Consider the following 24,858-nt stretch of genomic DNA (forward strand, 5'->3'; position numbering starts at 1 on the left):
TAACACACTTGACCTTGCGACTTACGCCCACACTTGGCGCCCCACCGTCGGCATGACTTACACAGGCGGCATTTATCTCTGACATAGGTAGAATAAGATGCACCAAGAATAGGGCTGTGATACAAGCATCCTTAAATTGAATTTCCAGAAGCGGGGACAGGCATCTTCAAGAGGCCGTGTTTGCTTTGGATTCTAAAGATCCTCGTTATTACTTTGTAGCCGGTCATGTCATCTTCCTGGGACTCAAGTTTCTTCATATGTAAAACGAGTCTTGTCCAGCTTCAAAAGCCTGCAAGAGGAAATGGCCTGCAATTTTTATGCATTGAGTTTGAAAGGTACTTTGAATAAGAAGGCTCCTGGAAAAAATAAAATACTCCACCAACGTATCTGGCAACTCACACTTTAGTGAATTCATGCATAAAAGCTTAAAGATGGCGAGTGGGTTAAGGTAATCTAGCAATAAGTTGCTCTAAAAACATTTTGCGGAGAATATACATATAAACAATTATAGGCAGCATTACAAAGTGCCTGGCGTTTTAAACGACTGTACAGGGAATCAGGGCAGAGTCGGGAAGTCTAGTGGGAACCAACCTATGATTTGCAGTATTTGTAACAAATTTTTTTAAGACACCGACTGAAATCGCACGGCTCTCTTTAGTTTTTAAACTGCTAAACAGTATTACCAGATGATTCTGCAATGCTTCCTCTTCATGCCTACTCAAGACTCTGAAGTCGCTGACCTAGTGTAGCCCTTTTGCAAAACACGATTCGTTTTGGCCTCCTCATCGGCAACGCCACGCAGTTGGGTATATCGGGATCCATATCATTTCACGTAAAATCCCGAGTACCTTAATGCTGATGTCTTTTATGACCACTTGGCTCAAATCTACGATTTATATAAAGGTAACGATCCTTAGGTCTCTTCCTTTTTTCAAGTTCCCCAGTTAAACGGGCCTCCGTGCTAGCAGAACTTCCTATTTTCGCTTCCTAAAATCGGATGCATATTTAAAAACTTTTTTTTAACGTTTATTTATTTTTGAGACAGAGAGAGCCAGAGCATGAACGGGGGAGGGTCAGAGAGAGAGGGAGACACAGAATCCGAAACAGGCTCCAGGCTCTGAGCTGTCAGCACAGAGCCCGACGCGGGGCTCGAACTCACGGACCGCGAGATCGTGACCTGAGCCGAAGTCAGAGGCTCAACCAACTGAGCCACCCAGGCGCCCCTGGGATGCGTACTTAGAAAGGCTCTTAACTCTCTTACCACCAGGAGCACTTAAAAAAAAAAAAAAATGATGCACAGAAAGACTTGTATTTGCTTAGCTTACTCAAAAGAGTCCCTGGGTAAAGCCGTCATTTCTCTCTCTGCATTACAAATCTTTTCTTTAGGTAATGTTTTATCTATATGTGATCTTGCAGTTTTCATTTTGGAACTCTTCCAAAAGAACTTTAAGTTCTTTTGTTATTTGAAGCCTAAAACAAACTAATACTCTAAGAAGTAGGATAGTTTTATAGATTACGCATTTCAGACACCGGAAAAGTATCAAACCTCTGATTCCTTATCAAACACAAAGGGAGGACAATAAAATATTGTTTTACACCTAGACACCCACAAACAGATGGAGGCCTACACGCTAAAACGTAGGTCCAAGCCCATTTTAGGAGGAAGAGTATCCATTTGCTTTTCCCCTCAAACCCACATCTTTAAATTTAAATATTACTCTTAAAAAAAAAAAAAGAAAAAGAAAAGCATGCCTCATTTCTGGCCAGTTCCTAAAACATCGGAAGCTGTTAAACAGACTTTTGGGCAGTGACGTACCCATCCGATGCCCCGGGAAATTCTAGCCAGACCAGATTCCACCCCACGTTCAACAAACCACACAGGAGCTCATTTCCGTCTCCTTGCAGATACCCTCCTCCGCGTGTACAATACATGCGCCTTCGAAGTTCAAGTCCGCCATCTTCTGTGAGGCCCGCGCCAGCAGTTCCGGCGGTCTTGGGCCTTCTCCCGAGTTCCGAAGGTTCTGGATTTCTAGGCATGCACGGTCATGTTGGTCTCTCGGTTTCTTTTTACTTTTTCCTCTGTCCCCACCCCCTAATCGATGCACTATGAGAACCAGACTAAGAGAAGCGGGGGGCGGGGGGGCGGGGGGGGGTGTTATATTGCCTTCTTTACTGTCAGGGTCCCAGTGCTAGAACGCGAGGCGTGTCAGTAGCTGCTTGATGATGAGTGACTACCGGTATTTAAAGACTGCACGTGTGCATGCTCTCTTTTTTCCAGGCCATTTTTAAGGGCAAGGACTACTTTGTTGTCTTAGGTCATTTATATCACTGTGGTCATGAACATGAGGGCTGAAGAGAGAAACTGCATTTAGAAGCATTGAAAGATTGGGGTCCCCTGAGCCTAGTGCCTCACTGGAAAAAGCTAAAGATTTGTAATACTGACTTTCGTTAGCAGGATCATTGTAACCAGTGCGTGACCCCCAACGTTGCTACAGAAGGAAATGGAGCTCCTTCTTCGGTGACAGTTCTAAAGTCCACATGTATAATGGTGGCAAATCAGAGTAAGAACCGTCCTGGGAAACCTTCTCACTGGCTCACCCCCAAAATATAGCATCCGTGGTTTTGTACACGTCTCACTACGTCAAGGTAAGTATACTAGAACAGTGTAATTTCCACCAGCGCTGGGACGAGGGCGGTTTCTTCCAGTTAGCACCGTATAAAGTAGCTGGGATTTTTAGGGGTCGTGTATTAGGAAAGGGCACGTTTTGGTTTTCATTTCCTTCTTTTTCTTCCCACACCAGTCTTGGAGTTGAATTAAACGATCGTGAAATGCAATGCCAATGAATACAAACGGTTAAGATGATGAATTGATTCTACAACTAAAAACTGCAGGCAAGGTCGCAGTTTTTGCACAAAAGTTCAAGTGTATCAATTCGGAAGCTGTTACGACACATCCTCAAGCGCAAAGTCTCTGCTAACACTTGGAAACCCCCCGCCCCCCATTTCTCCAAATGACCCGTCAGCTTTGCGGCACCTTCTCTAGACTATATACTTATCTTCATCCCTTTACATATGAATTGTTCGCAAAAAAAAAAATAATAAAATAAAAAAAAAAAACCGGGGGTGGGGGCAGCAACTTTTTTCGAAAGTATTTCTCTCAAAATAAGAGCAAAATCTAGGTTGTGGAAAAATGCTTTTGACATCTGGCTAAAGGTTATTCAAGAGAGTCTGCATATTTTTCAAGTCAGACGCAAACCCAGTTAAAGCAAAAACACCGCAAAAATGTCGATCTCTGCCTGGTCTCTCCTTCCACACACACACAAAATCAAGTCTAGTCACAAAAAGAAATGCTCTATGTAATTATCGTATGACCCACAATTGCACTACTGGGCATTTATCCCAGGAAAAATGAAAACTGATGTTCACACAAAAACCTGTACACGAATGTTTGTAGCGGTTTTATTCAAAAGGGTCAGAAACCGGAAACCACCCCGAAGTCCTGACTGGTGGTTAGACAATGTGCGGGACTGCCGCACCACGGAACACTACCCAACAATAAAACAGAACTACTGATTCGTGCGAGTTGAATCTCTAGGAAAAATGTGCTGAGTGAGAGAAGCCAGGCCCAGAGGGTAACATACTATATAATTCCACTTCTAGAACATTCTCGAACAGACAAAATTATAGAAACGGAGAACAGATGAGCGGTTGCTAGGGTTGAGAGGGGCAGGAGACGAGGAGATTGGATATGAAATGGTACCATGGGGGCGCCCTGTAGTGATGGAAATGTTAGGTACCTTGACTCTATCGATGTTAATGCCCACGTTGTGTGATGTTACGCTGCATGTTATAAATGTCACTATTGGGGAAAACGGGATAAAAAGTACAAGGGGCCCCTCCCTTAAGTAGGACACCCGCATGTGACATCTATTATCTCATAAAATAAAGTTTTATTAAAAATTTGAGAGAAAGAAATTGTTCTAGCCTAATAAATTTACTTTGCGCTATCGAGAGCTCTGATTCTTGGTAAAAACTACGGAAAGTGGATGAAGTACGAACTGGGTCAGTTGCAAAAGAGTAACTGTCCACATTTCCACGGGGGTCACCGGCATCCGTGAATCTCCCCAGTCCCCCCCGCGGAGGACACTCTCTGATCAGACTACACCCTCACACACCGCAGAGGCCAGAGGAATCCTCCCACTGTCCTACCGCTGCCCCAGACCACAACAAGGAATTTCCCAATGGCAAGGCCACCCGTTATTATTTGGTCCACGCAGATACCTCTGAGAAAGCACCGGATGGCACCTTTCTTTACGTAAATCAAATATTCAAACAATGTAACAAATGATCTGCCAGTTAAGGCGGCATCTTCTGGTATCCGAGTTGAGCTAATTTATTTTGGAGGAGAATGTTCCATTCCAGGGGGACTAATATAGAGCAGTGAAATATACGTATGGATACCCTGCAAGCTTTTTTTTTTTCCTCCCCTCAGAGTAATAGAGTCACATTAGAAACTGATGTTGGACTGCTGGGAGAGTCGCTATGATGGAGACAGGGATTTTTCTTGGAACCTTCTTTTTCAAGTAGAAACATCCATTCAATCCAAGAAAGACATTTTGGAAAAGAAGTCAACGTATAGAATTGATTTTATTCTCTCTATGCTCGGATGAAAACAGAAACTGTTTGGTGATACTCTACAATACTAAGCATTTCAAGTAAAATGGATGGACCAAGAAGAGAATAACCTTCTTCTGCATGACAGCTGAAGGTCTTAACCGGAAAAATACCGCAGTCTATCAAGGGGAACATCCAAAACACGCTTGGACCTCTTGCGTACTTGACTGCCTCATGTCCTTTGCATCCAGGTTGAACAGACCACAGGAAATTTCAAAGACCGACAGCTGAATCTAAAAGAAAAAAAAAAAAATCCATTTAGTTGTCATGATCATTGTCCCTGTCAATGTCTAGTATCCCAAACTTCACCCACCGCACTGAACTTTGCCATACTGCTTTGTGCTTGGGAGAAGACAAATCGCTAATCAATTATGTATACTAGTTAAAAAACGCTACCTTTGGGGCGCCTGGGTGGCTCAGTCGGTTAAGCGTCTGACATCGGCTCAGGGCATGATCTCACAGTCCGTGAGTTCGAGCCCCGCGTCGGGCTCTGTGCTGACAGACAGCTCAGAGCCTGGAGCCTGCTTCGGATTCTGTGTCTCCCTCTCTCTCTCTGACCCTCCCTCGTGTTCTGTCTCTCTCTGTCTCAAAAATAAATAAAAACATTAAAAAAAATTTTTTTTAAATATGCTACCTTTAGGAGGCGTTTTAATACCGTAGTAATAAGGGTGAGTATTTCCTCTAACTGCCAACTTTGACACTTTCGATATCACGTTAGCCAGGATGCGTTGGACATTTGCAAACACTTAATGCTACACTCCACGTATGCTATCGAATTGCCCTCCAAAAGTGGTGGTATGGTTCTGCAACTGGTTGAGGTCACATGGAAAATAGAATTATATGCTAATTTGTTCCTACATTAAGTTATCATAGAAGGTCAGACCAAACATGGCAAAATGAATTCTGGAAAAAAAAAAAAATTAACTAAGTAGATTGGTATGCACCGTAGCAAAGTAAACTGTTTATCTTAATAGATACAAATACGAGAAAGATTTTTTTTTTAAATCTTTCAAAAAATAAAGGCTTTAGCCAACCCCAGGCAATGACTTGCATGATTTAAAAACACTCTACGGAAATAATTTTTCCCTAAAGAAGAACAACGGCAGGGTATTTTTTTTAAGGGAAATAAACATGGAGAAGGGCCTAGTATCCAGAAGAGAGTAATTTCCCCAGAAAAAGCTCCACTCTACCTACATATTTATCAGAACTTCATTCACGTAAGTAGCTATACCCACACACTGTAAGATGAACACAATGTTTAAACTACACGATGGGGTCAAGAGGTGCTGAATACAATACCTTTATTATTTAACTCCAAAATAAACTAACCAACAATATAGATGTTTTCCTTAGCCTCGATTTGTCCGAAAAAAATACGCTTTCTTTAAAAAAAATTACTGAGGGAAAAATAAAATCTATATTCATTTCTTTTTCTGGAAGGCATACCTACAGACATCGCCTTGTCTATGGGTAAGTTGATCAGATGCTCCATCAACTTCAAAAAAAGTACAGAGCAAATTAGTGATTGAAGAATCTGGGCTACCAGTTTCATATATGATGATGGTGTAGCCCTCACATTTCTATTTTCAAAGGTCTGTTTATAGAAAGAGGGAAAGAATTGGGGGGCGGGGATGGAGAAATCCAATCTTACAGCATCCGAAACCATGGGGTGAGTATTTTCTAAAGCATCGCGTCTACTGTAGAGCATACTGAGACAGATGACAAAGATCATCTCTTTTCCACGCCCTTAGGTAAATTCTTGGGGCGGGGGGGGGGGGGGGACGACGATAATTTTTTGTTCCAGAGTCTATCCTTTTTTCCATCGAAAGAGATGTTTATATTTTTCCTTTTATTATAACGTTTCCAAAGGCATCCTGCAAGAGAACTAGCAGTCCCCAAGAGCCATCTGAATTTTCTTTCAATCGGAACTCATTTCTACTTTTTAAAGGGACTTTGCCTACTGCTTTTAATAAGATTCTATTACTATTAATTCTCCCGAAAATACATTGGATTTCCATGAGTATCAGTTTGACGTCTTGTTCAAGTACTGACTTTTCCGCTATGTATTACCAGCAATGTTTACCCTATTTTCTCCTTACCAAGTTAGATATGAAGATACTTATTCAGGCACCCAGTCTTCAGGCTCCTTGATGGACTACAAAATACAGCTATATACTTCGCTACTATTATTGCTGATTTGAAAGACCTTATGTAATGGGATCTTCATCCATAAAAAGTTGAGAATTCCATTTAAAAAAAGGGGGGGGGGGAGTCGGACAAAAACGAAAATATGCACTGATGCCTGAGTAAATTAATCTTCATTCCCACTGAAAGCAAGCTGATGTCCAGGGACTGGGAATTATTCTACCATAAAATACGGCACATTAAATACTACAATAACCCATTTGAAATGTCTTAAGATAATTATTATGTCATCCACGAATGATTGTACACATAGTTATATTTTAATATTCGGTACTGGAGGTGCCCATGCAAAATTTGTCGCCATTGTGAAAATACGAAGTCGGGTAAAACAGAAGATCAAGCAAATCAAATTCCATGACTAAAGGTAAGACTCCAAATAAGATGTGAAAAACGGATCGATAAGAGGAAGGGCAAAATATTTGGCCCCTGGTTGTTATCACAAACAAACACTATCACTCCTGAAGGTTTGCATAGAAAACTCCTTATCTCCACGAGCTAGTTGAAAAGAATGGAAAGCTTCTTACAACCAGCTAAAAAGAAAGTCTTTACCAGGCTCCTGGAAAAAGCTCATTTTCACATTACTCAGGCTTCATTATGCTAAATCAATATTCGTTTAGTCACTGGGGTTATTGACATATTTTAAAATAAAAGTATACCCTTCAGCTACTGCACTCATTACAGGTAATTTGTCTTGTCAGAGAGCAGGGAATATTATCCCAGTCTTTCAAGGGCTGACAGCCCATGGAAATACCTCCCCATGGTTACAACTGTAAATAATTTTAAGGTAAAATATTGAAAAATCAATGACTGTTTCCTGCAATCTGTCACAAACAAATCAATCATAATCTGTACTGCCAGAGAGTATGATTTGAAGGAGATGGGAGCAGATGTAATTCTTGGCTGAAATCTCTCATTTCAAAATCACTTCACATAATGGTGTCATCATTTAAACACTTAACAGTCAGTGCAACTGCCACTGTAACATCTAGTTGGACAAAACCACAAGGAGGAGGAGGAGAAAACGCCATCGCTGTTATGTTAACAAACATTTAATTTAAATGGTTGCTGCATTAGTAAATTTCAGCTGAAAACACTTTCACCTGCCCTCTTTCACAGGCCTACATTAATCAAGGCGGCTTTTCTCCGTACTAATGCTTAATAAAAAATTAGCCTATGCCTCAAAATCTGACTCTCCCACCTACACCTTTTATTCCAAATGTCCGTTATGGAGAATAAAATTTAGCATTAATAAATAAGACATCTGGATTGATTGTAGAACATCCATAATTCTACCCATATAACAAAGACAAAAAATAGTGTCATAGATGTCAAGATTATACTTTTAAAGTAGGTTTAGAGGTCTCCGTTGCCCGGATATTAAATTTTATATTTTCCTTCTATTAATACATATTACATTTCAACTTTGTGATACTGTAGCTGATTTTAAGACGACCAGCACGACCCAGTCAATTCGAAAATACCCTTGCGTTCTGCACACAAGCTCTAGACTGATATTTTAAAAACGGAAGGAATAACCCGAGTGTCTGAAGTGTAAAAGTTGGTCAAGGTCATAATAGTGAATCGCTTTGTAAATGTAAACTGCTTTCCAAGTAATCACTTTGATATCACCATTTTTTTCCAGGCGGCATTTTAACGGCTTCCTTGGCTTACAACCTCTACCTAGGCATCAATACAAGAATCTGAGATTGGTATACTTCCCTTTCTTGTTGTGTTAACCAAATACATCGTATGATTTAAAGATTAAAGAGCCTTCTTTCTGCAGGTTTTTTTTTTTTTTTTAAATGCACACTAGCCCCTTTCATGGAAGAACTTGATTTTAGCTACCACACTGCTTACGGATTTCCTAATTATATAATCGGACGGACACCATGAAACCCCTTATTGTCCCATTAATATCCTTCCATAGGTATAATTCAGGAAGTAGATATTTTTGGTGACTAGAAAAGTGTATCGTTTGTCTCAAGAAGGAAAGAAAACAGATAGAAATACCATTCCACAACTTAAGCCTATATAAACATTCTCAGACACAGTCACTGGTCTTTTATAAAGGGGTTTTACCCCGTTTTTAATTTCACCTGCATATTCCACATGGCAACCCAGCTCGAGAAGACAGAAGCTTTTCTTATTGATACAAACCGAGCACAAATTTTGTTCTTCGAGGATCTTAGATTCGTCCTTTAACCCTAACATTGGATGTTTGAGAATGACAAAAAAAACCACACGGGTCAATTATCAAAGATACCATCCAGAACACAACCCAGGCCTCCATTCCGTGTGAATTTCTGCAACAGCTGCAGAGGAAGCAGCAGGCCAACCTAGTGAGAGGAAAAGGAAAATGTGCCCCGTAGCCCGGGATTACGAGGAAAATGCAAAGGGACGGAAAGGGGTGAACGAGGAACAGGACCCGTGTGCGTGTGTGCGTGTGTGTGTGTGCGCGCGCGCACCCCTGCACTGGAGCGGCCCAGGCTGGGCCCAGCTCGCTCCCTGGCAGAGCTCTGGAGCCACTTGTCAACCGCCAAGTCTCCCGCTCCGAGTTTGGTCGAGGCTGGCAGCATATCGCCCTGCAGAGAAGGCAACACGGAAGACGGTGAAGCAACACGCTGAACGCACGCACACCAGCCACAAACCAGAATGATGTCTGCTTGCGCTGGGGAGGCCACCATCACGGCTCTAATTCTCAGAAAGAAGCTATTTTAAGGGTGCTGAGTATGCCTGGCTGAGATTTCTCAGCTCTCCCGGCACAGCCCGCAGCCCTGGGAGCGGCAGCTCACAACTCAGCACGGGCAAATCAGATCCTTCCATACCCCGCATTTAAAGACTTTGCTGTCTGGTAGATAAAGTTCTTATATGTAATAAAGGCTCAGGATTACAGAGGAAAGTATTCTTTTAAAAGAGATAATATTACCTCCCTATCTTCAGAATCTCCTCCTTCCGACAGCCAGTACAGTTAGCTCCATTATGAACTGCGGATTCTTAAAAAGAAAAACAGCAATAGTTAGCTGCGTCTTTCCCGCCACTTCCTTCCTTCATGGAATTACAGTTTAATTACCAATACTTCAATTGATTTTGTTCCTGAATGACACATCTCTCAGAAAGCATACCCTCGCTATTTCCACTGGAGGTCACTTAGTACAACCTTCTCAATGAATCAACCAGAACTCATTACTGTTGAAAGGACGTGTTTTCTTCGTAGTTTTTTTTTTTTTAAACCGGGGACCCCCCCCCCCCCCCACACACACACCTATGTGATATAAAAGGGATACGAGTTTCAGGACATCTGGACAGCACTAATATACATGAAATACGAATCTTCATAATAAATCTTGGCTGGCAACAGAAAACAAAACCAATGTGCATATATGTTTAGATTTTTCCTATTTTAGGCTTGGGAGGGGGGGGATCTCGCCCAATCTCTGGCTTTTAAATTCAACAACTTTACACGTGGATAAAAACAACCACACAAAAGTTTAGGCTTTAAAGGCAAACAGAGAGGAGGAATCAGGCTGCCCCCTGCTTAACATTTTCCTTACATATGGGTTGTGTATTTTCGAATTTGTTGTGACGCGTCCCCTTTTGGTCATACCTGACACCTCGTCTCCGTAAGACCCAATCAGAGATAGGGGAATGCACTGTGTTATTTAAAAATAATTGTATAGTGCTTTATCTTCTGTTAAAAGTCACTTTACCCTCTCTGAAAGTTTTCAGAGAAGCATTTGTTGTACTAAGTAGGGTTGCCTTCTGTTTAGTCTTTTTTTTCTTTGGTCATACAACCATTTTTCTTACTTGATTAACAAAATGTTCTTTATCACTGAATCCAGTCCCTTGCTCTCCCCAACAGACGACACTAATATTCTGCAAAATAATTTTTTCCCCTACTTTTCTCATCTGCTTGTATTCAGCAGCCCCTATTTTGATGAGAAATGACAAGTTTTACACACACCTCGCATTAAAGGGGTTTAGTATTCATGCCTGGAGCTGATACTCCCATAAAATTTATTCTTAAAAGAGCTGGGTAATGAAAATAATCAAAAAACTCTAATTTGGCATAAACAGATCATTTCCTTTAAATAACGATTCCATTTCTATCAAATAGAAGCTCAGTCTTGACTTCCAAGAAAAGCACCGAGTTTATAAATGTCCCCATCCAATGACATCATTAAAAATAAATTACTCAGTGTATTTCCACGAACCAAACATTTTTCTATTTTACTGAATGTTTAATGCATTTAGTAAAATTTTAATAATCAAAGGCCTCAAGTGACATTCTTTGTATTCTGACTTAGTTCCTATTACCAATATAAATACTTTGGTAAAACCAACGCGGAGGCTATTTTGGGTTTACTTCACGCACACACTGTGTTGCAGACATTCACTTGCAGATGAGCTTGGGGATATGTAAGGAAAAAATTCAGCCAACATTTGGAGGAAACCCATAGTTCAGAAGTCAACTTGGCTGAAAACATCCGAATGTATTAGGGAAGCATCATACTTATAACCTGCACACAAAAATGGAAATGATTCTGTTTCAAGAAACACAGCAGGCTAGTTAAATACTTTGGGGATATTAGGTATGAATACCTAATCTAATTTCCTCCAAGGTATCACTCCATATTATGCCAAATAAACAAATAAAGGCTGTATCAAGGTGTGGAATATCATTAGCCCGAGAAAAGGCTGGAAAAAATGAATTACGTAAATGACAACTGCAGGAGAAAATTACATTTCCTTCTCCTGAACAAATGTTAAGTGCATCCTCACTAATAAAGATTTAAACTCAAACTACATTAGAATATACTGGTTTTCAATTTTGAAGCATCTAAGTTAATTTGCCAAGCGAAACTGGTGCTTAGGTATACTCTAGCTATAAAAATCCTGCACATTTATGTGGAAATAAGTTAGAAGTATCACACTTCAGAACTGTGTTGTGACAGCAAACCACAGTCATTACTGAACAAGCAAAAAACAATTCCGGGATTGTACGTCTTCCTGGAGGTACATCGGTTGCATCTTTTAAGCAGAATTGTTCTCTACAAAACAGCTAATAATATACCAAAAAGGTGTTAGAAATAAAGGAGCCAATAAAATGTAGAAATTGTAGGGAAATACACACAGATAGTGAGCTGTTAACACCACAAAAAAGGCCGCGCTATCTCAGAGTTAATTCGTATTTCTATTTTTAAAGGCCACGTTTAATTTAATTCACTTACGACTACATGATTGCATTTACTTGCATGTTATCAACTTACATTTTTCCTAAGGTTTCTATAATGCAGAAATATGTGAGCAAGTATTTGGTGTTGTTCATTGCAACAGACAATAGGCAATTAGCTCCCACTTGTACTTGATTTCTTTTAATACAGCATATAAAATTTGAAAAGAATACACGGACAACAGCACAGGGATGCTGATCTGAGCTGCCAGAACAAAAATCTTCAGGGGGAGAGTTGGGGGATGAGGAAAGCAATTATGTCAAAATTAATGCTCTTGTTTTAGTTTTAGCAAACAAATCTAAATAAGCCTTTCTCTGATTTTAGTTTACCATGTAATTCTAGCCAGCTAATCATCCTTGGAGTCACGAAGGAGCTGTGACTCCACCTGGCTTCTCCGATCATATGCCTATGGCCTCCTCCACTGTCATTGCCTCTTTCCACATTGAGTTTGAATATTAAAGAAAAACACTCACACATCTTACGTACACACTGATGGACAGCCAGCTTCCAGGAAATCATGAGCTACAAAGGGGGGGGGGGCGGGGATCTTAATGCAATACTTATGTTAAAGGGTATTAGGTGCTGGGTAAGCCAAGGGTAATATAATCAGCAGCATCCGTCTTGCTATTGTTTTTGCATTCAGAAATTGGAAGTAAAGGAGAGTAATATTATTTTAGTGGTCACCCAGGTTATGGTCCAGATCCTTAAGCTAATAAGAGGCTAAACGCACTATTCCCACTGGCTCATAATTCGAATTTGCGGACAACATTTTGGAAGAAACAAAACAGTTGTTTGTTTGTTTGTTTTTTCTATTTCTGGAAATTAAAAAAAAAAAAGGCATTCCATAAACAACTAAGGTAAGTACTTGATAATATGAAGAGAGAAACTCTTTTACACCATGAAAACATTCTAGGAGACGGTTTTCCCCAAATATAAAGTGGCATGAATTTCTCATATATTTACAGTTCAATTAGATCCTTGATTGTGCACATTAAGCGCGCCTCCATCTATAGATTGATTCTGCACACTAATAAATGTGTGCTTCACACGAGGCTGTCCCATGTATGCTTTTCTTTCTAAATTAGTAACCATCACTCCACAAAGATGGAGCACAAAGAAAGCTGACAAAGGCACTGGCCAAAAAGCCACAAGTAGCACTGCCACATGCCAGAGCACTTAACACGAACCTACCCTTTCTCTCTAAAACTTCTGTTGCCAAAGTGCTCACAAAATCTGGAAGCTCAAAGACGGGTTTCAAGTGCAATTAAATTCTCCCAAAGCAAAACTGTACCAAAACATGCCGCCCTTCTTATGTCACCATTTTATAGACAACGTGTTCTCAGGATCTTAATGAAGATAACGATGCACACCTGTGTCAACATTCACTGGCAAGACAGCCTTATCAATCATAATCCCTTAAGTACACTCCAAAACAGCAAAGCGATATGACAGAAGCAATCTGTTGCCTTTCCTGGTGCCGGTGTCGTGTCTCTCCCCACAAGAATGATGAGATCTTTAAAATACAGCAGACCTACTTTTAGGAGTCTTTAAAGTTTTAACTGTAAACAGCTATTACACTAAATAAACAGGAATAACCTCTTTTGCACTTCATTTGCACAACGACAACTGTATAGCCAAAACTCGAAAAACAAGGTCTGCGGCCACGTCCTGGCAATACAATTGTGGATCTTATTTTAAAAGCTTTAAATGTTAAGAGTGAGGCATAACTGGATCCGTGCGGACACGACAAACCAATAAACCTTTAGGGAGGCTTAAAGGCAGAATTTCTTTTAAGTCCTACGTCAAAAAAACAATCAGGGCATACCTACCCCTAGTGTGTGAGTTAAATGCTCAGGAAAGGTACGAACGCAAGAGTAATCCCCCCCACGCCCTGCCCCGTAAGAAAAAGAGTCATCTTGGTAATCTGAAATAAGAGGGAGATAGCTCCCACCTCTGCTGGGGGAGAAGGCTTCAGTGACCAGAGACTAGTGAAACTACAGCTAACAAGTAAGCAGGTTCCCAAACGGGAGAAGAAAGGGAGGGGAGAGGGGACCTTAACCGTCACCACGACCAAGATCAAAAGGTAAAAACCTCGTGTTTGTCAGCAAAAACGTGAAAACTTTCACATGAACTCCAAGAACACCCGCCAGATGCTATCTGAATCCCATCTGCCTGCTAATGATCAGTTCTTCCATTTCACGTATTAACACAAGTCTGAGACGCCGGGCCAGGCGGCTGTGGTCAGCCGAGCAGCAGAGCCATCAATGTGCAAATAAAGCAGAAAATAGAGACATCCTTAAAGAAATGAGTCTTAAATTTGACGCAGAGCGGAGGTGACAACCACAGCAACAGAACCATAAATTCCAAATGCTTCAAAATCTTTCAGGATTCTCTCCAGTCCTTGACACCAAAAACAAGACAGTAAAAGGAAAGGGGGGTGGGGGGGGGGGCGGAGAGCCTAGCAGCCCAGAGTGGCAGAATGATGTAATGAGGTTGTCTGTGTGACAGACTCCGATTCTCGGTGGCACAAACCTTCAGAAAACGGCATCCTGGACGAGAGCCGAGAAGGGTGAAGGGGCCGCGCGTGGGTGAAGGGGATACGCCCACGCGCGCCCGCCCGCGGACCGGGACCTCAGGAGAGGCCAGCCCGACACTCACCCGGCCCATGCCCGCCGGGGGCCCGGCGGCGCGCGGGGCGCCGCCGCGTCCATCCGGTCCACGAAGGGACGCGGACGCCGCTCGAGGGGCAGGAGTCCCCGGCCGCGACCGGGGGCGGGCACTCGGCGGGATGGAGGACCCGGGACTCACCTCGCCTCCGCCGCGCGGGCGCGCGGGCCGCGGACGCTCCCTCGTGGCTGGCGCGAGCCCCCGGCGGGCGGCGCGCGCGGGCCGCTACCGACCGTTAGTTAGCGCGAGGGGCTGCGGCGGCGGCGGCGGCGGCGGCGGCGGCGGCGGGCGGAGCCGGGGGCGGGCGCTAAGGAGCACCAGAGCCGCGAGAGGCGGGAGCGAAGGGAGCGGGGCGGGGACGCTCCCCGCGACCACCCGGCCTAGTTGGAGCCCGAGAGGACAGCTCCCTTGCCTGCCCGCAAAGCCACCACTGGCCAGCTGCGCGCTCCCTCCCGATCGAGCGGGCCCGGCCGCTGGGCCTCAGTCTCAGCCGGCTCGCAGGCAACCGAGCCCGGGTGCGCCCGCCTCCGCCGCCGTCGGCTTCTCGTCTCCATGACAATAGGGAGCCGACGCCCCGCCCAACCCCACCCCCTCGGCGCTGTGACTCGGAGGGAAGCGGGACCGCGTCGCCGAGGGGAGGAGCCAATAGAGGCCAGCGTCCAATTAGGGATGGAGGCATGGAGGGATTGGGCGGGGCTGACCGAGAGATTCGCCGAATGTCCACTTGAGGGGCGGAGCCAGGGGGAGAGCTGACGGAGGGGAGGAGTTAGCGCGCGTGCGTGAAGTCCAGCCGCCAAGTGTGTCCGAGGGTACAGAGTGGGTTAGTGTGCGGGGACTGAAGCTCCGGAAATAAAGTGTATCCTACTTGTGAAAGTCATCGCGGGAAGCTGTGTAGTTGTGCTTCGGATTGCGTGTGGCCCAATTTTATATAAGGCCACGAAGTCCCTGACATACTGAGTTCCAGTGGGGTGCCCAACACTGTGCCTGCCCCTGTTTTGGTTCACCAGCGCCCCTGTCTGTCCCAGAGTTCGAGTGCGTCTGTGGCTTGTGGCGGCGCGGGGTGGAGAGACAGGCAGGGGGTCTGTTTTGTATTCTGTGTGGCCGTCGTGGGCAAGAATTCTGCCTGTGACTCAGTTGTGTGTGTTTGCCTTGCCAGCGCCTCGCTGAACAAACAGGGGTTGGGTTGGGCAATGCGGAGCGTTTACAATGGAGCGTGGGCGGGTGCTAAAGTGCATGCTAAGAGTAAGGGGACCCGCACAGTCCACCACCACCACCGGCCTGGCAGGGGGAGCTGCGGATGGAAAGCCGGGAGAAGGAGGCGGCCATTCATGGCCGGGGGCGGGAAGGGGTGCAGTGGGGTCCGGAGACCGACTCCGGTATAGCTGCTTCTCCGTCTGGCAGCTCTCGCCCACTACCTCTGCTCTAGAGAAAGGCTACCCCCGTCGTCCCGCCTCCCCCTTCCCTCGCCGTTTGGCAGGGAGTTAGTTGGTGGAAGGGAGGCCGGGCCGGAGACGTGCAGATGTCCAAGGCCTGTCTCTCGCCCACCTGCTGCTGCTGGCGGAAAGGGACAATCATCTCGCACTCCCTGCGCCCTGGACGCGGGCATCCCTCCGTCTCTCCCGGGGACCTCCATTTCAGGTCTCCAAACTCGCTCTCTGGTTCCCTGGCTGGGGGGAGAAGCCAGGGGAGAGTAGGCGGCGATCCGCCTCGGAACCCAGCTTCTTGGCGAACAAGAAATCCGCTAACTTCGCGGCTTACTGTGGCAAGCACAGAGCAAAGCGTTCGCCGGCTCGCCTTCCGCCGCCTGGTCGCCTTTTGTGCTTCGGGGCGGCCGGACTGGCCCACCGGGGCCCGCCTTGTGTCGGAACTGCCACTCCACCCCGACTTAGCAGGGAAGGAAAGTTGGAAGAGATCGGCGCGCCTGGGATGTGATTGTCATCCTGGGGCCGGCGCTCGAGAGTCTGAGAAAGAGAGAGAGAGAGAGGGAGAGAGACCCGCGAGAGGAGGGGGGAGAAAAAGAGGAGGGGGGAGAGGAGGGCCGCGGTGGAGAGGCGGGCGCGAGGGAGGGGCGAGGGGAGCGCCAGCGAGCGGGAGAGGGAGCCGGGGAGGAAGAGGGAGAGGGCGAGGCGCGCCTGGCGGCCGGGTTGGCTGCGGCCGCCCAGAGGTTCCTGCCAGTCCTCCCACCGACTACACCCCGGGAAGGAGGAGCTTCAGGCGCGCACAAGGCGTCAGAATCCTCAATTTCCAACTTAGCATCTTGGCAGGACCTTTGCGAAGCCAAAAGCAGAGCCCCCCAGTGCAAAGAGCGAGGGGGAAAAAGAGAAAGCAGCAAGGGAGGGCGGGGGGGAAACCCAGCCGGGGCGAGCGAGGCGCGCAGAGGAGCGGGCTCGGCAGTCGCAGCCGGAGGCGCGCGGGAAGCCAGCGAGGAGGCGCCGCGGGCCGGAGCCCGGGAGCCGGGGCCCGAGAAGCGGCAGCCGGGGGCAGCCGGAGGCCAGGTGCCCGCCCGCTCGCCCTCGCAGGGCGCCGCCCGGCTCGTTGGCGGCCGCGGCGCGGCGCGCCCCATGCCCGTGTGTGGCCATGTCCTACCCGCAGGGCTACTTGTACCAGCCGTCCGCCTCGCTGGCGCTCTACTCGTGCCCGGCGTACAGCACCAGCGTCATCTCGGGGCCCCGCACGGATGAGCTCGGCCGCTCGTCGTCGGGCTCCGCGTTCTCGCCCTACGCCGGCTCCACCGCCTTCACGGCGCCCTCGCCGGGCTACAACTCGCACCTCCAGTACGGTGCCGACCCCGCGGCAGCCGCCGCCGCCGCCTTCTCTTCGTACGTGGTGAGTGAGCGGGAGCCGCGGCGGGCAAGGGCAGCTGGGGCCGCGCGGGGCGGGCGGGGGCTGCGGGGGACACGGGCCTCGGCGCCACCGCGGACCGCCCCCGCCAAGCTTCGCGGCCCCTGCAAACTTGGGAGAGACTGTCTCGGTCGGCTTCGCCCGGGCCTCCGGCTCAGGAGTTGCTCGGAGAGCAGAGCCGCCTCCTGCTTGGGTCGCGGGGCTGGCGACGAGGGTTTTTCGGGGGAGAGGTCGCTGCAATTAAAGAGCAGCATTTGGTTCAAACGTGAGCTCCAGGCCGTCCTGCACATTTTATTTCATTTTGTGTTTTTGGTTTTGCCGTTTTGGAAAAGTAGTTCAAAAGAAATGGACCAGAAATCTGAGCAGAAGCGTGCTAAGTCTATGTAAATGTGTTTGGCCTCGCCTTTAATTAGTCCTCCAAAATGTTGCAAATCCGTAATCCTATCTTCGCAATCCGATTTGGAGGTATTAAATTTCTGAAAAGTCGGCCGAGCTGCGGTGCATCCGGGATTTTTCGGCCGGGTGCACTTTTCTGGAAAAGCGCCGTGGCTTCGGTTTGGGGTAACATTTTTGGAGGGGTGGGAGTGCCGGGGCAAGGCTTGGCTTTTCGTTTGCCTTTCTCTGTGGGGGTAAAAATGCCCTGACTTCCCGTGCTCTCCCTCTCTGCGCCTAGCGCGCAGCCACCCGGGCACGAAGTGGGGAGTCGCCACTGCTGCCCAGGCCTCTGGGTGGAGGGCCTGGCCACGGCGGCCGGCTCTGCGCCTGGGGGGCGGACTTGCCCCGGCAGACGGGGGCCTACAGGGTGCCACCGAGGCCAGGACGGCTTCAAGGGCTCCCTAAGGACCGGAGTCAGGAGTTGGCGCCCCCGCTGCCTTCCGAGGAGGAGGAGTTGCCCCTGGGTCTGAGCCCGCCAGCCCTACCCCAGGGAAAGCCCGGAGTTCGGGCCTCGCAGCTCGCGGACCCCTGGGCGCAGGGAGAGTGTGCTTCGGTCCTCTAGGTGGTACTGGGAACCAAGGCCCACTCTCACCTTCTCTCTGCCTGTTCCTCGCAGGGCTCTCCCTACGATCACACACCGGGCATGGCAGGCTCCTTGGGGTACCACCCATACGCGGCGCCGCTGGGCTCCTACCCGTACGGGGACCCCGCGTACCGGAAGAACGCCACGCGAGACGCCACCGCCACGCTCAAGGCCTGGCTGAACGAGCACCGCAAGAACCCCTACCCCACCAAGGGCGAGAAGATCATGCTGGCCATCATCACCAAGATGACCCTCACCCAGGTGTCCACCTGGTTCGCCAACGCGCGCCGGCGCCTCAAGAAGGAGAACAAGATGACGTGGACGCCGCGGAACCGCAGCGAGGACGAGGAGGAGGAGGAGAACATTGATCTGGAGAAGAACGACGAGGATGAGCCCCAGAAGCCGGAGGACAAGGGAGACTCCGAGGGCCCCGAAGCAGGTTGGTGGACGCGGGGAAGGATGTGTTGAGCTGGAGTAAGGAGGAAAGTCGGGGGGTGGGGGGGGGGGAGCCTGGAGGTGGGGGGCAAGGGTCTCTCTGCCTTTGCGGCCGGGCACCTGGGCCCCGCCGCTGGGCCTCCGCGCCCCTTGACGGCCTGGGGTTTCTCCCGCAGGAGGAGCGGAGCAGAAGGCGGCTTCGGGCTGCGAGCGGCTGCAGGGGCCGCCCACCCCCGCCGGCAAGGAGACTGAGGGCAGCCTCAGCGACTCGGATTTTAAGGAGCCGCCATCCGAGGGCCGTCTCGACGCCCTGCCTGGGCCCCCCCGCGCCGGCGGGCCCTCCCCGGCCGGGCCAGCGGCAGCGCGGCTGGCGGAGGACCCGGCCCCTCACTACCCCTCGGGCGCGCCGGCTCCGGGCCCGCACCCGGCCGCGGGAGAGCTGCCCCCCGGTCCCGGCGGGCCCTCGGTCATACACTCTCCGCCGCCGCCGCCGCCGCAGGCGGTGCTCGCCAAGCCCAAACTGTGGTCTCTGGCAGAGATCGCCACATCCTCGGACAAGGTCAAGGACGGGGGCGGCGGAAGCGAAGGCTCCCCATGCCCACCGTGCCCCGGGCCGGTAGCGGGGCAAGCCTTAGGAGGCAGCCGCGCGTCGCCGGCCCCGGCGCCATCGCGCTCCCCCTCGGCGCAGTGTCCCTTTCCAGGCGGGACGGTGCTGTCCCGGCCTCTCTACTACACGGCGCCCTTCTATCCCGGCTACACGAACTATGGCTCCTTCGGACACCTTCACGGCCACCCAGGGCCAGGGCCGGGCCCCACAACCGGTCCGGGCTCGCATTTCAATGGATTAAACCAGACCGTGTTGAACCGAGCGGACGCTTTGGCTAAAGACCCGAAAATGTTGCGGAGCCAGTCCCAGCTAGATCTGTGCAAAGACTCTCCCTATGAATTGAAGAAAGGTATGTCCGACATTTAACGCGGGCTGCGTCGGTCCCGGACTTTCCTAATTTATTAAGAAACATGGCCTTGGCAGTTATTTTTTTCCATCACCAAGAGAGAGAAACAAAACTACCCCTCCTATTAAAAAGTTTATAGTTCTTGGAGATGGGTAACATAAAAATGTAAACATCTCCACACACAAAAATGTCTTAACCAACCGAAAAGAAAAATTTAAAAAGGATTTGTATTAAATCTTATTCTGTATATTTAATGTAGCATTTTTGTATTTAAATTGATAATTCAATATCTTTGAAGTAAATTATGAAATTAAGACACCTGTACAGGCATTTAATGTTTTTTTTTTGTAATATAAATATATACATTTGTGTTTCCCCCGAAACTGTTTCATAGTTTAAAAATACAAGTTTAATTTAATTTTTTACACCTATTGATTTTTCTGGATATGAGCTAAAGTATTATTACAGAAAGGAAACAGGTTATACTCTTAGATTTAAAAAAAGTAAAAGAAACTGCAGCCGCCTTTGTAAAATGCAAAATATTTAATTAAAAGAGATTTTAACGTAATCAGAGCCACTCATTACTTTTTAGAAGCCTCAATAAACTGTCCATCGCCTTGGACAAAAGGTGGAGACTGCAACTTTCCCCCCCCACCCCCCAAGTGGGCAATGAAAGGTTCCATAGAACTTCGGCGTGCCAGGGGGGAAACCGTAATTAGGCGGCAAGCCCCGGGGACCCTGGCCCTGAGGGGAATGCAGATTTGGATCACTGATGCGGGCGGTTTGGGGGAGATTGGACCCTGGAGGAAGGAGGAGAGCGACCCAAGTGTGTGCCCAGAAGGGAGAAAGGATCGCAAAGCCTGCTAGAGACACGCACCATCCGAGCTCCATCGCTTAACCTAATTACTTCCAATCAGTGTCGTGTTTTATGCAAAGCAATCAGCTGGTGAACTTTGCTAATGAGTTCGATTTTATGCCGGATTTAGCCCTTATTACTATTTCAAAGGTGCTATGGGCTAATGGCGGGAGGGGAGCGTAAGGGGATGCCAAGGAGAAGGCTTTCCCAAGTCACTCTTTTCCCTACCCCTTCAAGACTGGGCATTGATCTCTTCCTTGGATTTGATTAAATTAGTAAGCGTTCCAGCCGCGCCAGTGCGGGTGGGAGGCGGCCCCGTAGATCCCCGCGCAGCAGCGAGGCTGGGGCCGCGGGACCGTCTAGGGGACGGTTCCCCCCTTTCACAGGTAGGTGTCACACTTGTCCTGAATTACAAGCCTGCACTTTGCAGAGTCGGAGACTGGAAGAGAGTGGGCGGAGTGGGGGAGGGAGCACCACAGTCGCTTGGGGGCAGTGAGGGGAGCCCCGAAGGGCCCGGAGGGCGTCCCTACTCCCCCCTCCCCCCCTCCCACACGAGCCCCCTTTCTGGACGAGTGGCCTTCAAAAGTTCGAGGACACTTGCCTAGATAATGAGGCTGTTGTGGACTCGATCGGGCTTGTCGCGTTAGCACTTTTCCTGTCGCTGATTCAAGAGTCCAAGTAGCTACAAAAGTATTTCTGAGGTTTTATTTTCTCGTTTGAATCCCGCATATTTCATCGCAAAATGAAACATCAGGATGAGTCTCAATCCCAAATGAGGAAGAGACACCGCCCTGTGCCCGAGGCCCGCCAACACTGTCGGTGTTATGGTCTCCGTTTTGCGAGGGAGAGTTGGAACCGCGGACGTGTTTTTACTTCGTGGGAAATTTTCGGTGGTCGGGGGAGGGGAGGGTTTATAGCAAAAACATACTCCAGCGAGGGGAATTAATTTGCTCTATTAAGCCCAAGCCTGAGTGTAGAGACGATGTGTTTGCACATAACACCGGTTTAATTAGGCTAAATCAGAATGCACATATTTGCATTTCTGCTCAAGATTACTTGAACCCTGCTTGTTTTTTTTTTTTTTAACACACCCCAAACTTTCACCGGAGTTTTAACTTTTGCTATGTTTTTTTGGTTTTTTTGTTTTGTTTTGTTTTGTTTTAACGTGTGACGGGGCTCCATTAGCTTATTCGAATTTAAAACAAGTTTGAAAACTGCCTTGTCCAGATGTTTTTGCAAACAGCGGTCGACTTAGGAGTTTAAATTAGTGAGAAGATTCACGCAGGGAAAGTGGTTTCAAAGCTGGAAGTGTGAATGATTAAATATGCATGAGACGATCGTATTTTATTTTGTCCCTTTAATTATAAATGATTTTTTTAAACAATCGAATTCCAGAGATGACTAGCCCCAAGACCGCCACCCCCGCCCCCCGCGCCCCAGCCCCCTCCACCCACCCCGCCGACAGCCCGGTTCACAATCAGCTTTTCCCCCTTGTTGAATATGCAGCCCCAGGAGCCACCTTGTCTTCTAAAAAAGTCAGAAGAATAGGCCAGTCCCCTTCTCTTAAGAGAGAGTTTAAGGACGACATCAACTCTGCGGGGTTTTGGAAGCGCTGGCCCTAAACCCTGCCCAACGATTTTAAAAAGAAAATTACAGGCCTCCTTGTGTTCCCGGGAATATGCAAATGGCGCGGCGCGGGCCTCCCAAGTCTGATCGCGGAGGCTCGGGGCTGGGAGCCGAATGCCCGCGGGGCTGCCTGGGAACGGGAACCGCGCACCGGGGAGCCCGCGGCGTTTCTCCCCAACGAGGGGCGGTGCGAGGAGCCTCCCGGCCGGGGAGCGAAGCCACCAGCGGCTGGAAGGCTGGTGCCCGAGCCGTTGCCCCCGGTCCGTATCCCTCCTGTCCTTGGCCTCTGCAGGGTCCACGGGTGTCTTTGCTCCCTTCATCTTGAATACAAGCCTCCAATTAAAGTCTGGGGTTTTCTCCTTGCACAGCTGGGTTTCGTGGCCAGTGGTTTTTCTGGTGTCCGGAGACTTTCCAGGGTGGGGGAGCCTGCCCGGCAGTCCGAGGTTTAGGTATTTAGGAGCTGTCTCCCGCGCTTAATCCCCGAAGTCATTTCGTGTCTTTACTGTCCCAAGTGCCTCCTCGAGCCCCGCTTGGCCGTCTCAAAGGCACAGAGTCTTGGAGGCGCTGGGGCGAGGGGGGAATTTCCGGCGTTGCAGTGGGGTCGAGGTTTGTTCGCAGGCTTGGACTGGGGCGCGGAAGTTGCGCGAGGCCGCACCAAAGACACCTGGGCGCTGGGGCCGCGCGGGCGTTTGCCACCTGCGCGGGACTGCGCTGGTTCTGGCCCCCTCGAGGAGCGTTTAGCTTGGCACTTATGGGCTAGGAGGGCTGAACCCCAGGCGGCGAGGGCAGCGGGATCACCGCGTGGGGTCTAGGCAGTCAGCCCCCTGAAGCAGCGCCAAACCGGAACGAGCTGGGTCCCTTTCCTTACCCCTCTATGGGGGCCAAATCAATTCATGGGACTTGGGGGTGGAAGAGACAACAGCCCAGTCAATCCCGGAGGGCGCATAAACGCATACTGAGGAGAGACCGCAGAAAGGGGACCTTCTTGCTTCCCTTCCTGCTCCTCGGCTGGGGGTGCTAGGGCCCGAAATGTTGTTCCCTGGCCTGGGTACTGTAGGGCCTGCGTCGAGGCCTTCTAGTTTGCAAGCTTTTCGGGGCCTGTCCTCCTGCGAGGGGTGCGCAACTCTTGGAGCCTGGAAGGTTGAGGGGAGGGTCGTACGTGCATTTTCAGAACCGGCCGTGCCTCCCAGCCCACTTGTCCCCCACAACTAGCTGCCAACGCCGGCAGAGGCAAGGAACAGCGCTCTGCAAAGCGCCCAAAGTGAAAGGAATGTGATTGCGCTCCCGAGAGGGAGCCGGACGCGGATGCAGTTTAGGAAGGGCGCCGCCTACTGGTCCCCGGGCGCCACACGGTTCACAGAGAGGAGGAGTTAGGCAAGACCCGGCTGTGCCCCCCACCCCCAGCAGGGTCTTAGCTCTGAACCCCAAGCGGGTCAAACTGAAACTGTTCCTCCACGCCACTCTCTGCGGCGCGGGTCCCACGACCCAGTTAGCATTGGAGATCTGGAGAGCAGGGCCCGCAACCAGAACACTTTTAACCCTCCAGATGCCCGCCACGGTTTGGGCACAGTCCCGGAAACCAGGCAGCAGGCAATTGAGAAATATGCCGACGGCTGAAACAAGTGTGCGGGTGGGGGGGCCGCAGCAGTGCGCGGCCCAGGCAGTGAGCCAGTGTCCCCGCTCCGCTTCAGGTGCGCCCTTCCGCTTCTGCGGGCCTTTCCACGTCGGGGCTCTGCACGCCGCGCGGTTTTGTTTCACCTGCGGTTTGGCATACCTGGGGTCTACCCCGCAACCGCACCCCCCCCCCAAAACCGTTTCTGCCCTTTGACCTGGGGGTTGGACATCCATACGAAAAGGAAAAGCAAACAAAACTACCTTCTCATTCTCAAAAGCCTCCTATTTCGAAAGCATCTTTCATGAGGTCGGCGTGGCCAAGCAAGGGGCGCTCGCCTGGGCGTCCCCTGTCGCCCCTCCAGAAGCGCTAAGCGGCAGTATTGACTGGTCTCACCCTGGTGCAGAGATCTTGGGGGAAAGCGGAGGCGCGTCCTCGGCCTGGCTCTTGGAATCCCTTTTCACTTCGGCCACCGAATAGGAAAATCGGGCCTGAGTGAGACCTTGCCACCTGCCCGCCTTCCAAACTGGCCAAAGCTGCGGGACTGTCCCTAGACCTACTCCGCAGGTCACCCGCCGGGACCAGGCCAGAGTTGGTCTCCTTTTCGTTTTCGTTTAAATGCGACTTGAGTCCAGGGCCCGAGGCGGGGCCCAGGTTGTGGCCTAACGGAGGATCGCCTCTGGGGAGGGGTTGGAGCTCTGGCTGCACCCCCTGCCCAGGCCGACCCCTTCGGACCTTGA

The 24,858-nt window shown here is 49.2% G+C and overlaps 1 protein-coding gene and 1 long non-coding RNA gene across 3 annotated transcripts; one reads left to right on the top strand and one right to left on the bottom strand.

The window, feature by feature from the left end:
* Positions 1-4,628: 4,628 nt before the first annotated feature.
* On the bottom strand, positions 4,629-15,342 carry LOC102955346. 2 transcript variants are annotated; one of them, XR_006212111.1, is made up of 3 exons: positions 14,919-15,342; positions 9,806-9,872; positions 4,629-4,907 (listed from the first exon to the last, which is right to left on the bottom strand). It is a non-coding gene; the product is annotated as an uncharacterized LOC102955346 (long non-coding RNA). The 2 variants fall into 2 exon arrangements; XR_006212110.1 differs by lacking the exon at positions 14,919-15,342 and adding an exon at positions 14,643-14,756.
* A 1,651-nt stretch (positions 15,343-16,993) lies between these two features.
* On the top strand, positions 16,994-20,540 carry IRX5 (iroquois homeobox 5). Its single transcript, XM_042970274.1, has 3 exons — positions 16,994-17,603; positions 18,670-19,075; positions 19,248-20,540. Exons 1-3 carry the CDS (start codon positions 17,355-17,357, stop codon positions 20,042-20,044), a joined length of 1,452 nt encoding a protein of 483 aa, XP_042826208.1. The 5' UTR covers positions 16,994-17,354; the 3' UTR covers positions 20,045-20,540.
* Positions 20,541-24,858: the final 4,318 nt, after the last annotated feature.

Source organism: Panthera tigris, chromosome E2 (assembly GCF_018350195.1).
Source record: "Panthera tigris isolate Pti1 chromosome E2, P.tigris_Pti1_mat1.1, whole genome shotgun sequence".
NCBI lineage: Eukaryota > Metazoa > Chordata > Mammalia > Carnivora > Felidae > Panthera > Panthera tigris.

What these genes read in the sequence shown, in the direction of transcription:
- IRX5 (XM_042970274.1), top strand. Translation starts at nt 17,355, where the DNA reads ATGTCCTACCCGCAGGGCTACTTGTACCAGCCGTCCGCCTCGCTGGCG. An exon ending in CCGCCTTCTCTTCGTACGTG is followed by an intron (nt 17,604 to 18,669) that starts GTGAGTGAGCGG and finishes TGTTCCTCGCAG; the next exon opens with GGCTCTCCCTACGATCACAC. An exon ending in CTCCGAGGGCCCCGAAGCAG is followed by an intron (nt 19,076 to 19,247) that starts GTTGGTGGACGC and finishes TTTCTCCCGCAG; the next exon opens with GAGGAGCGGAGCAGAAGGCG.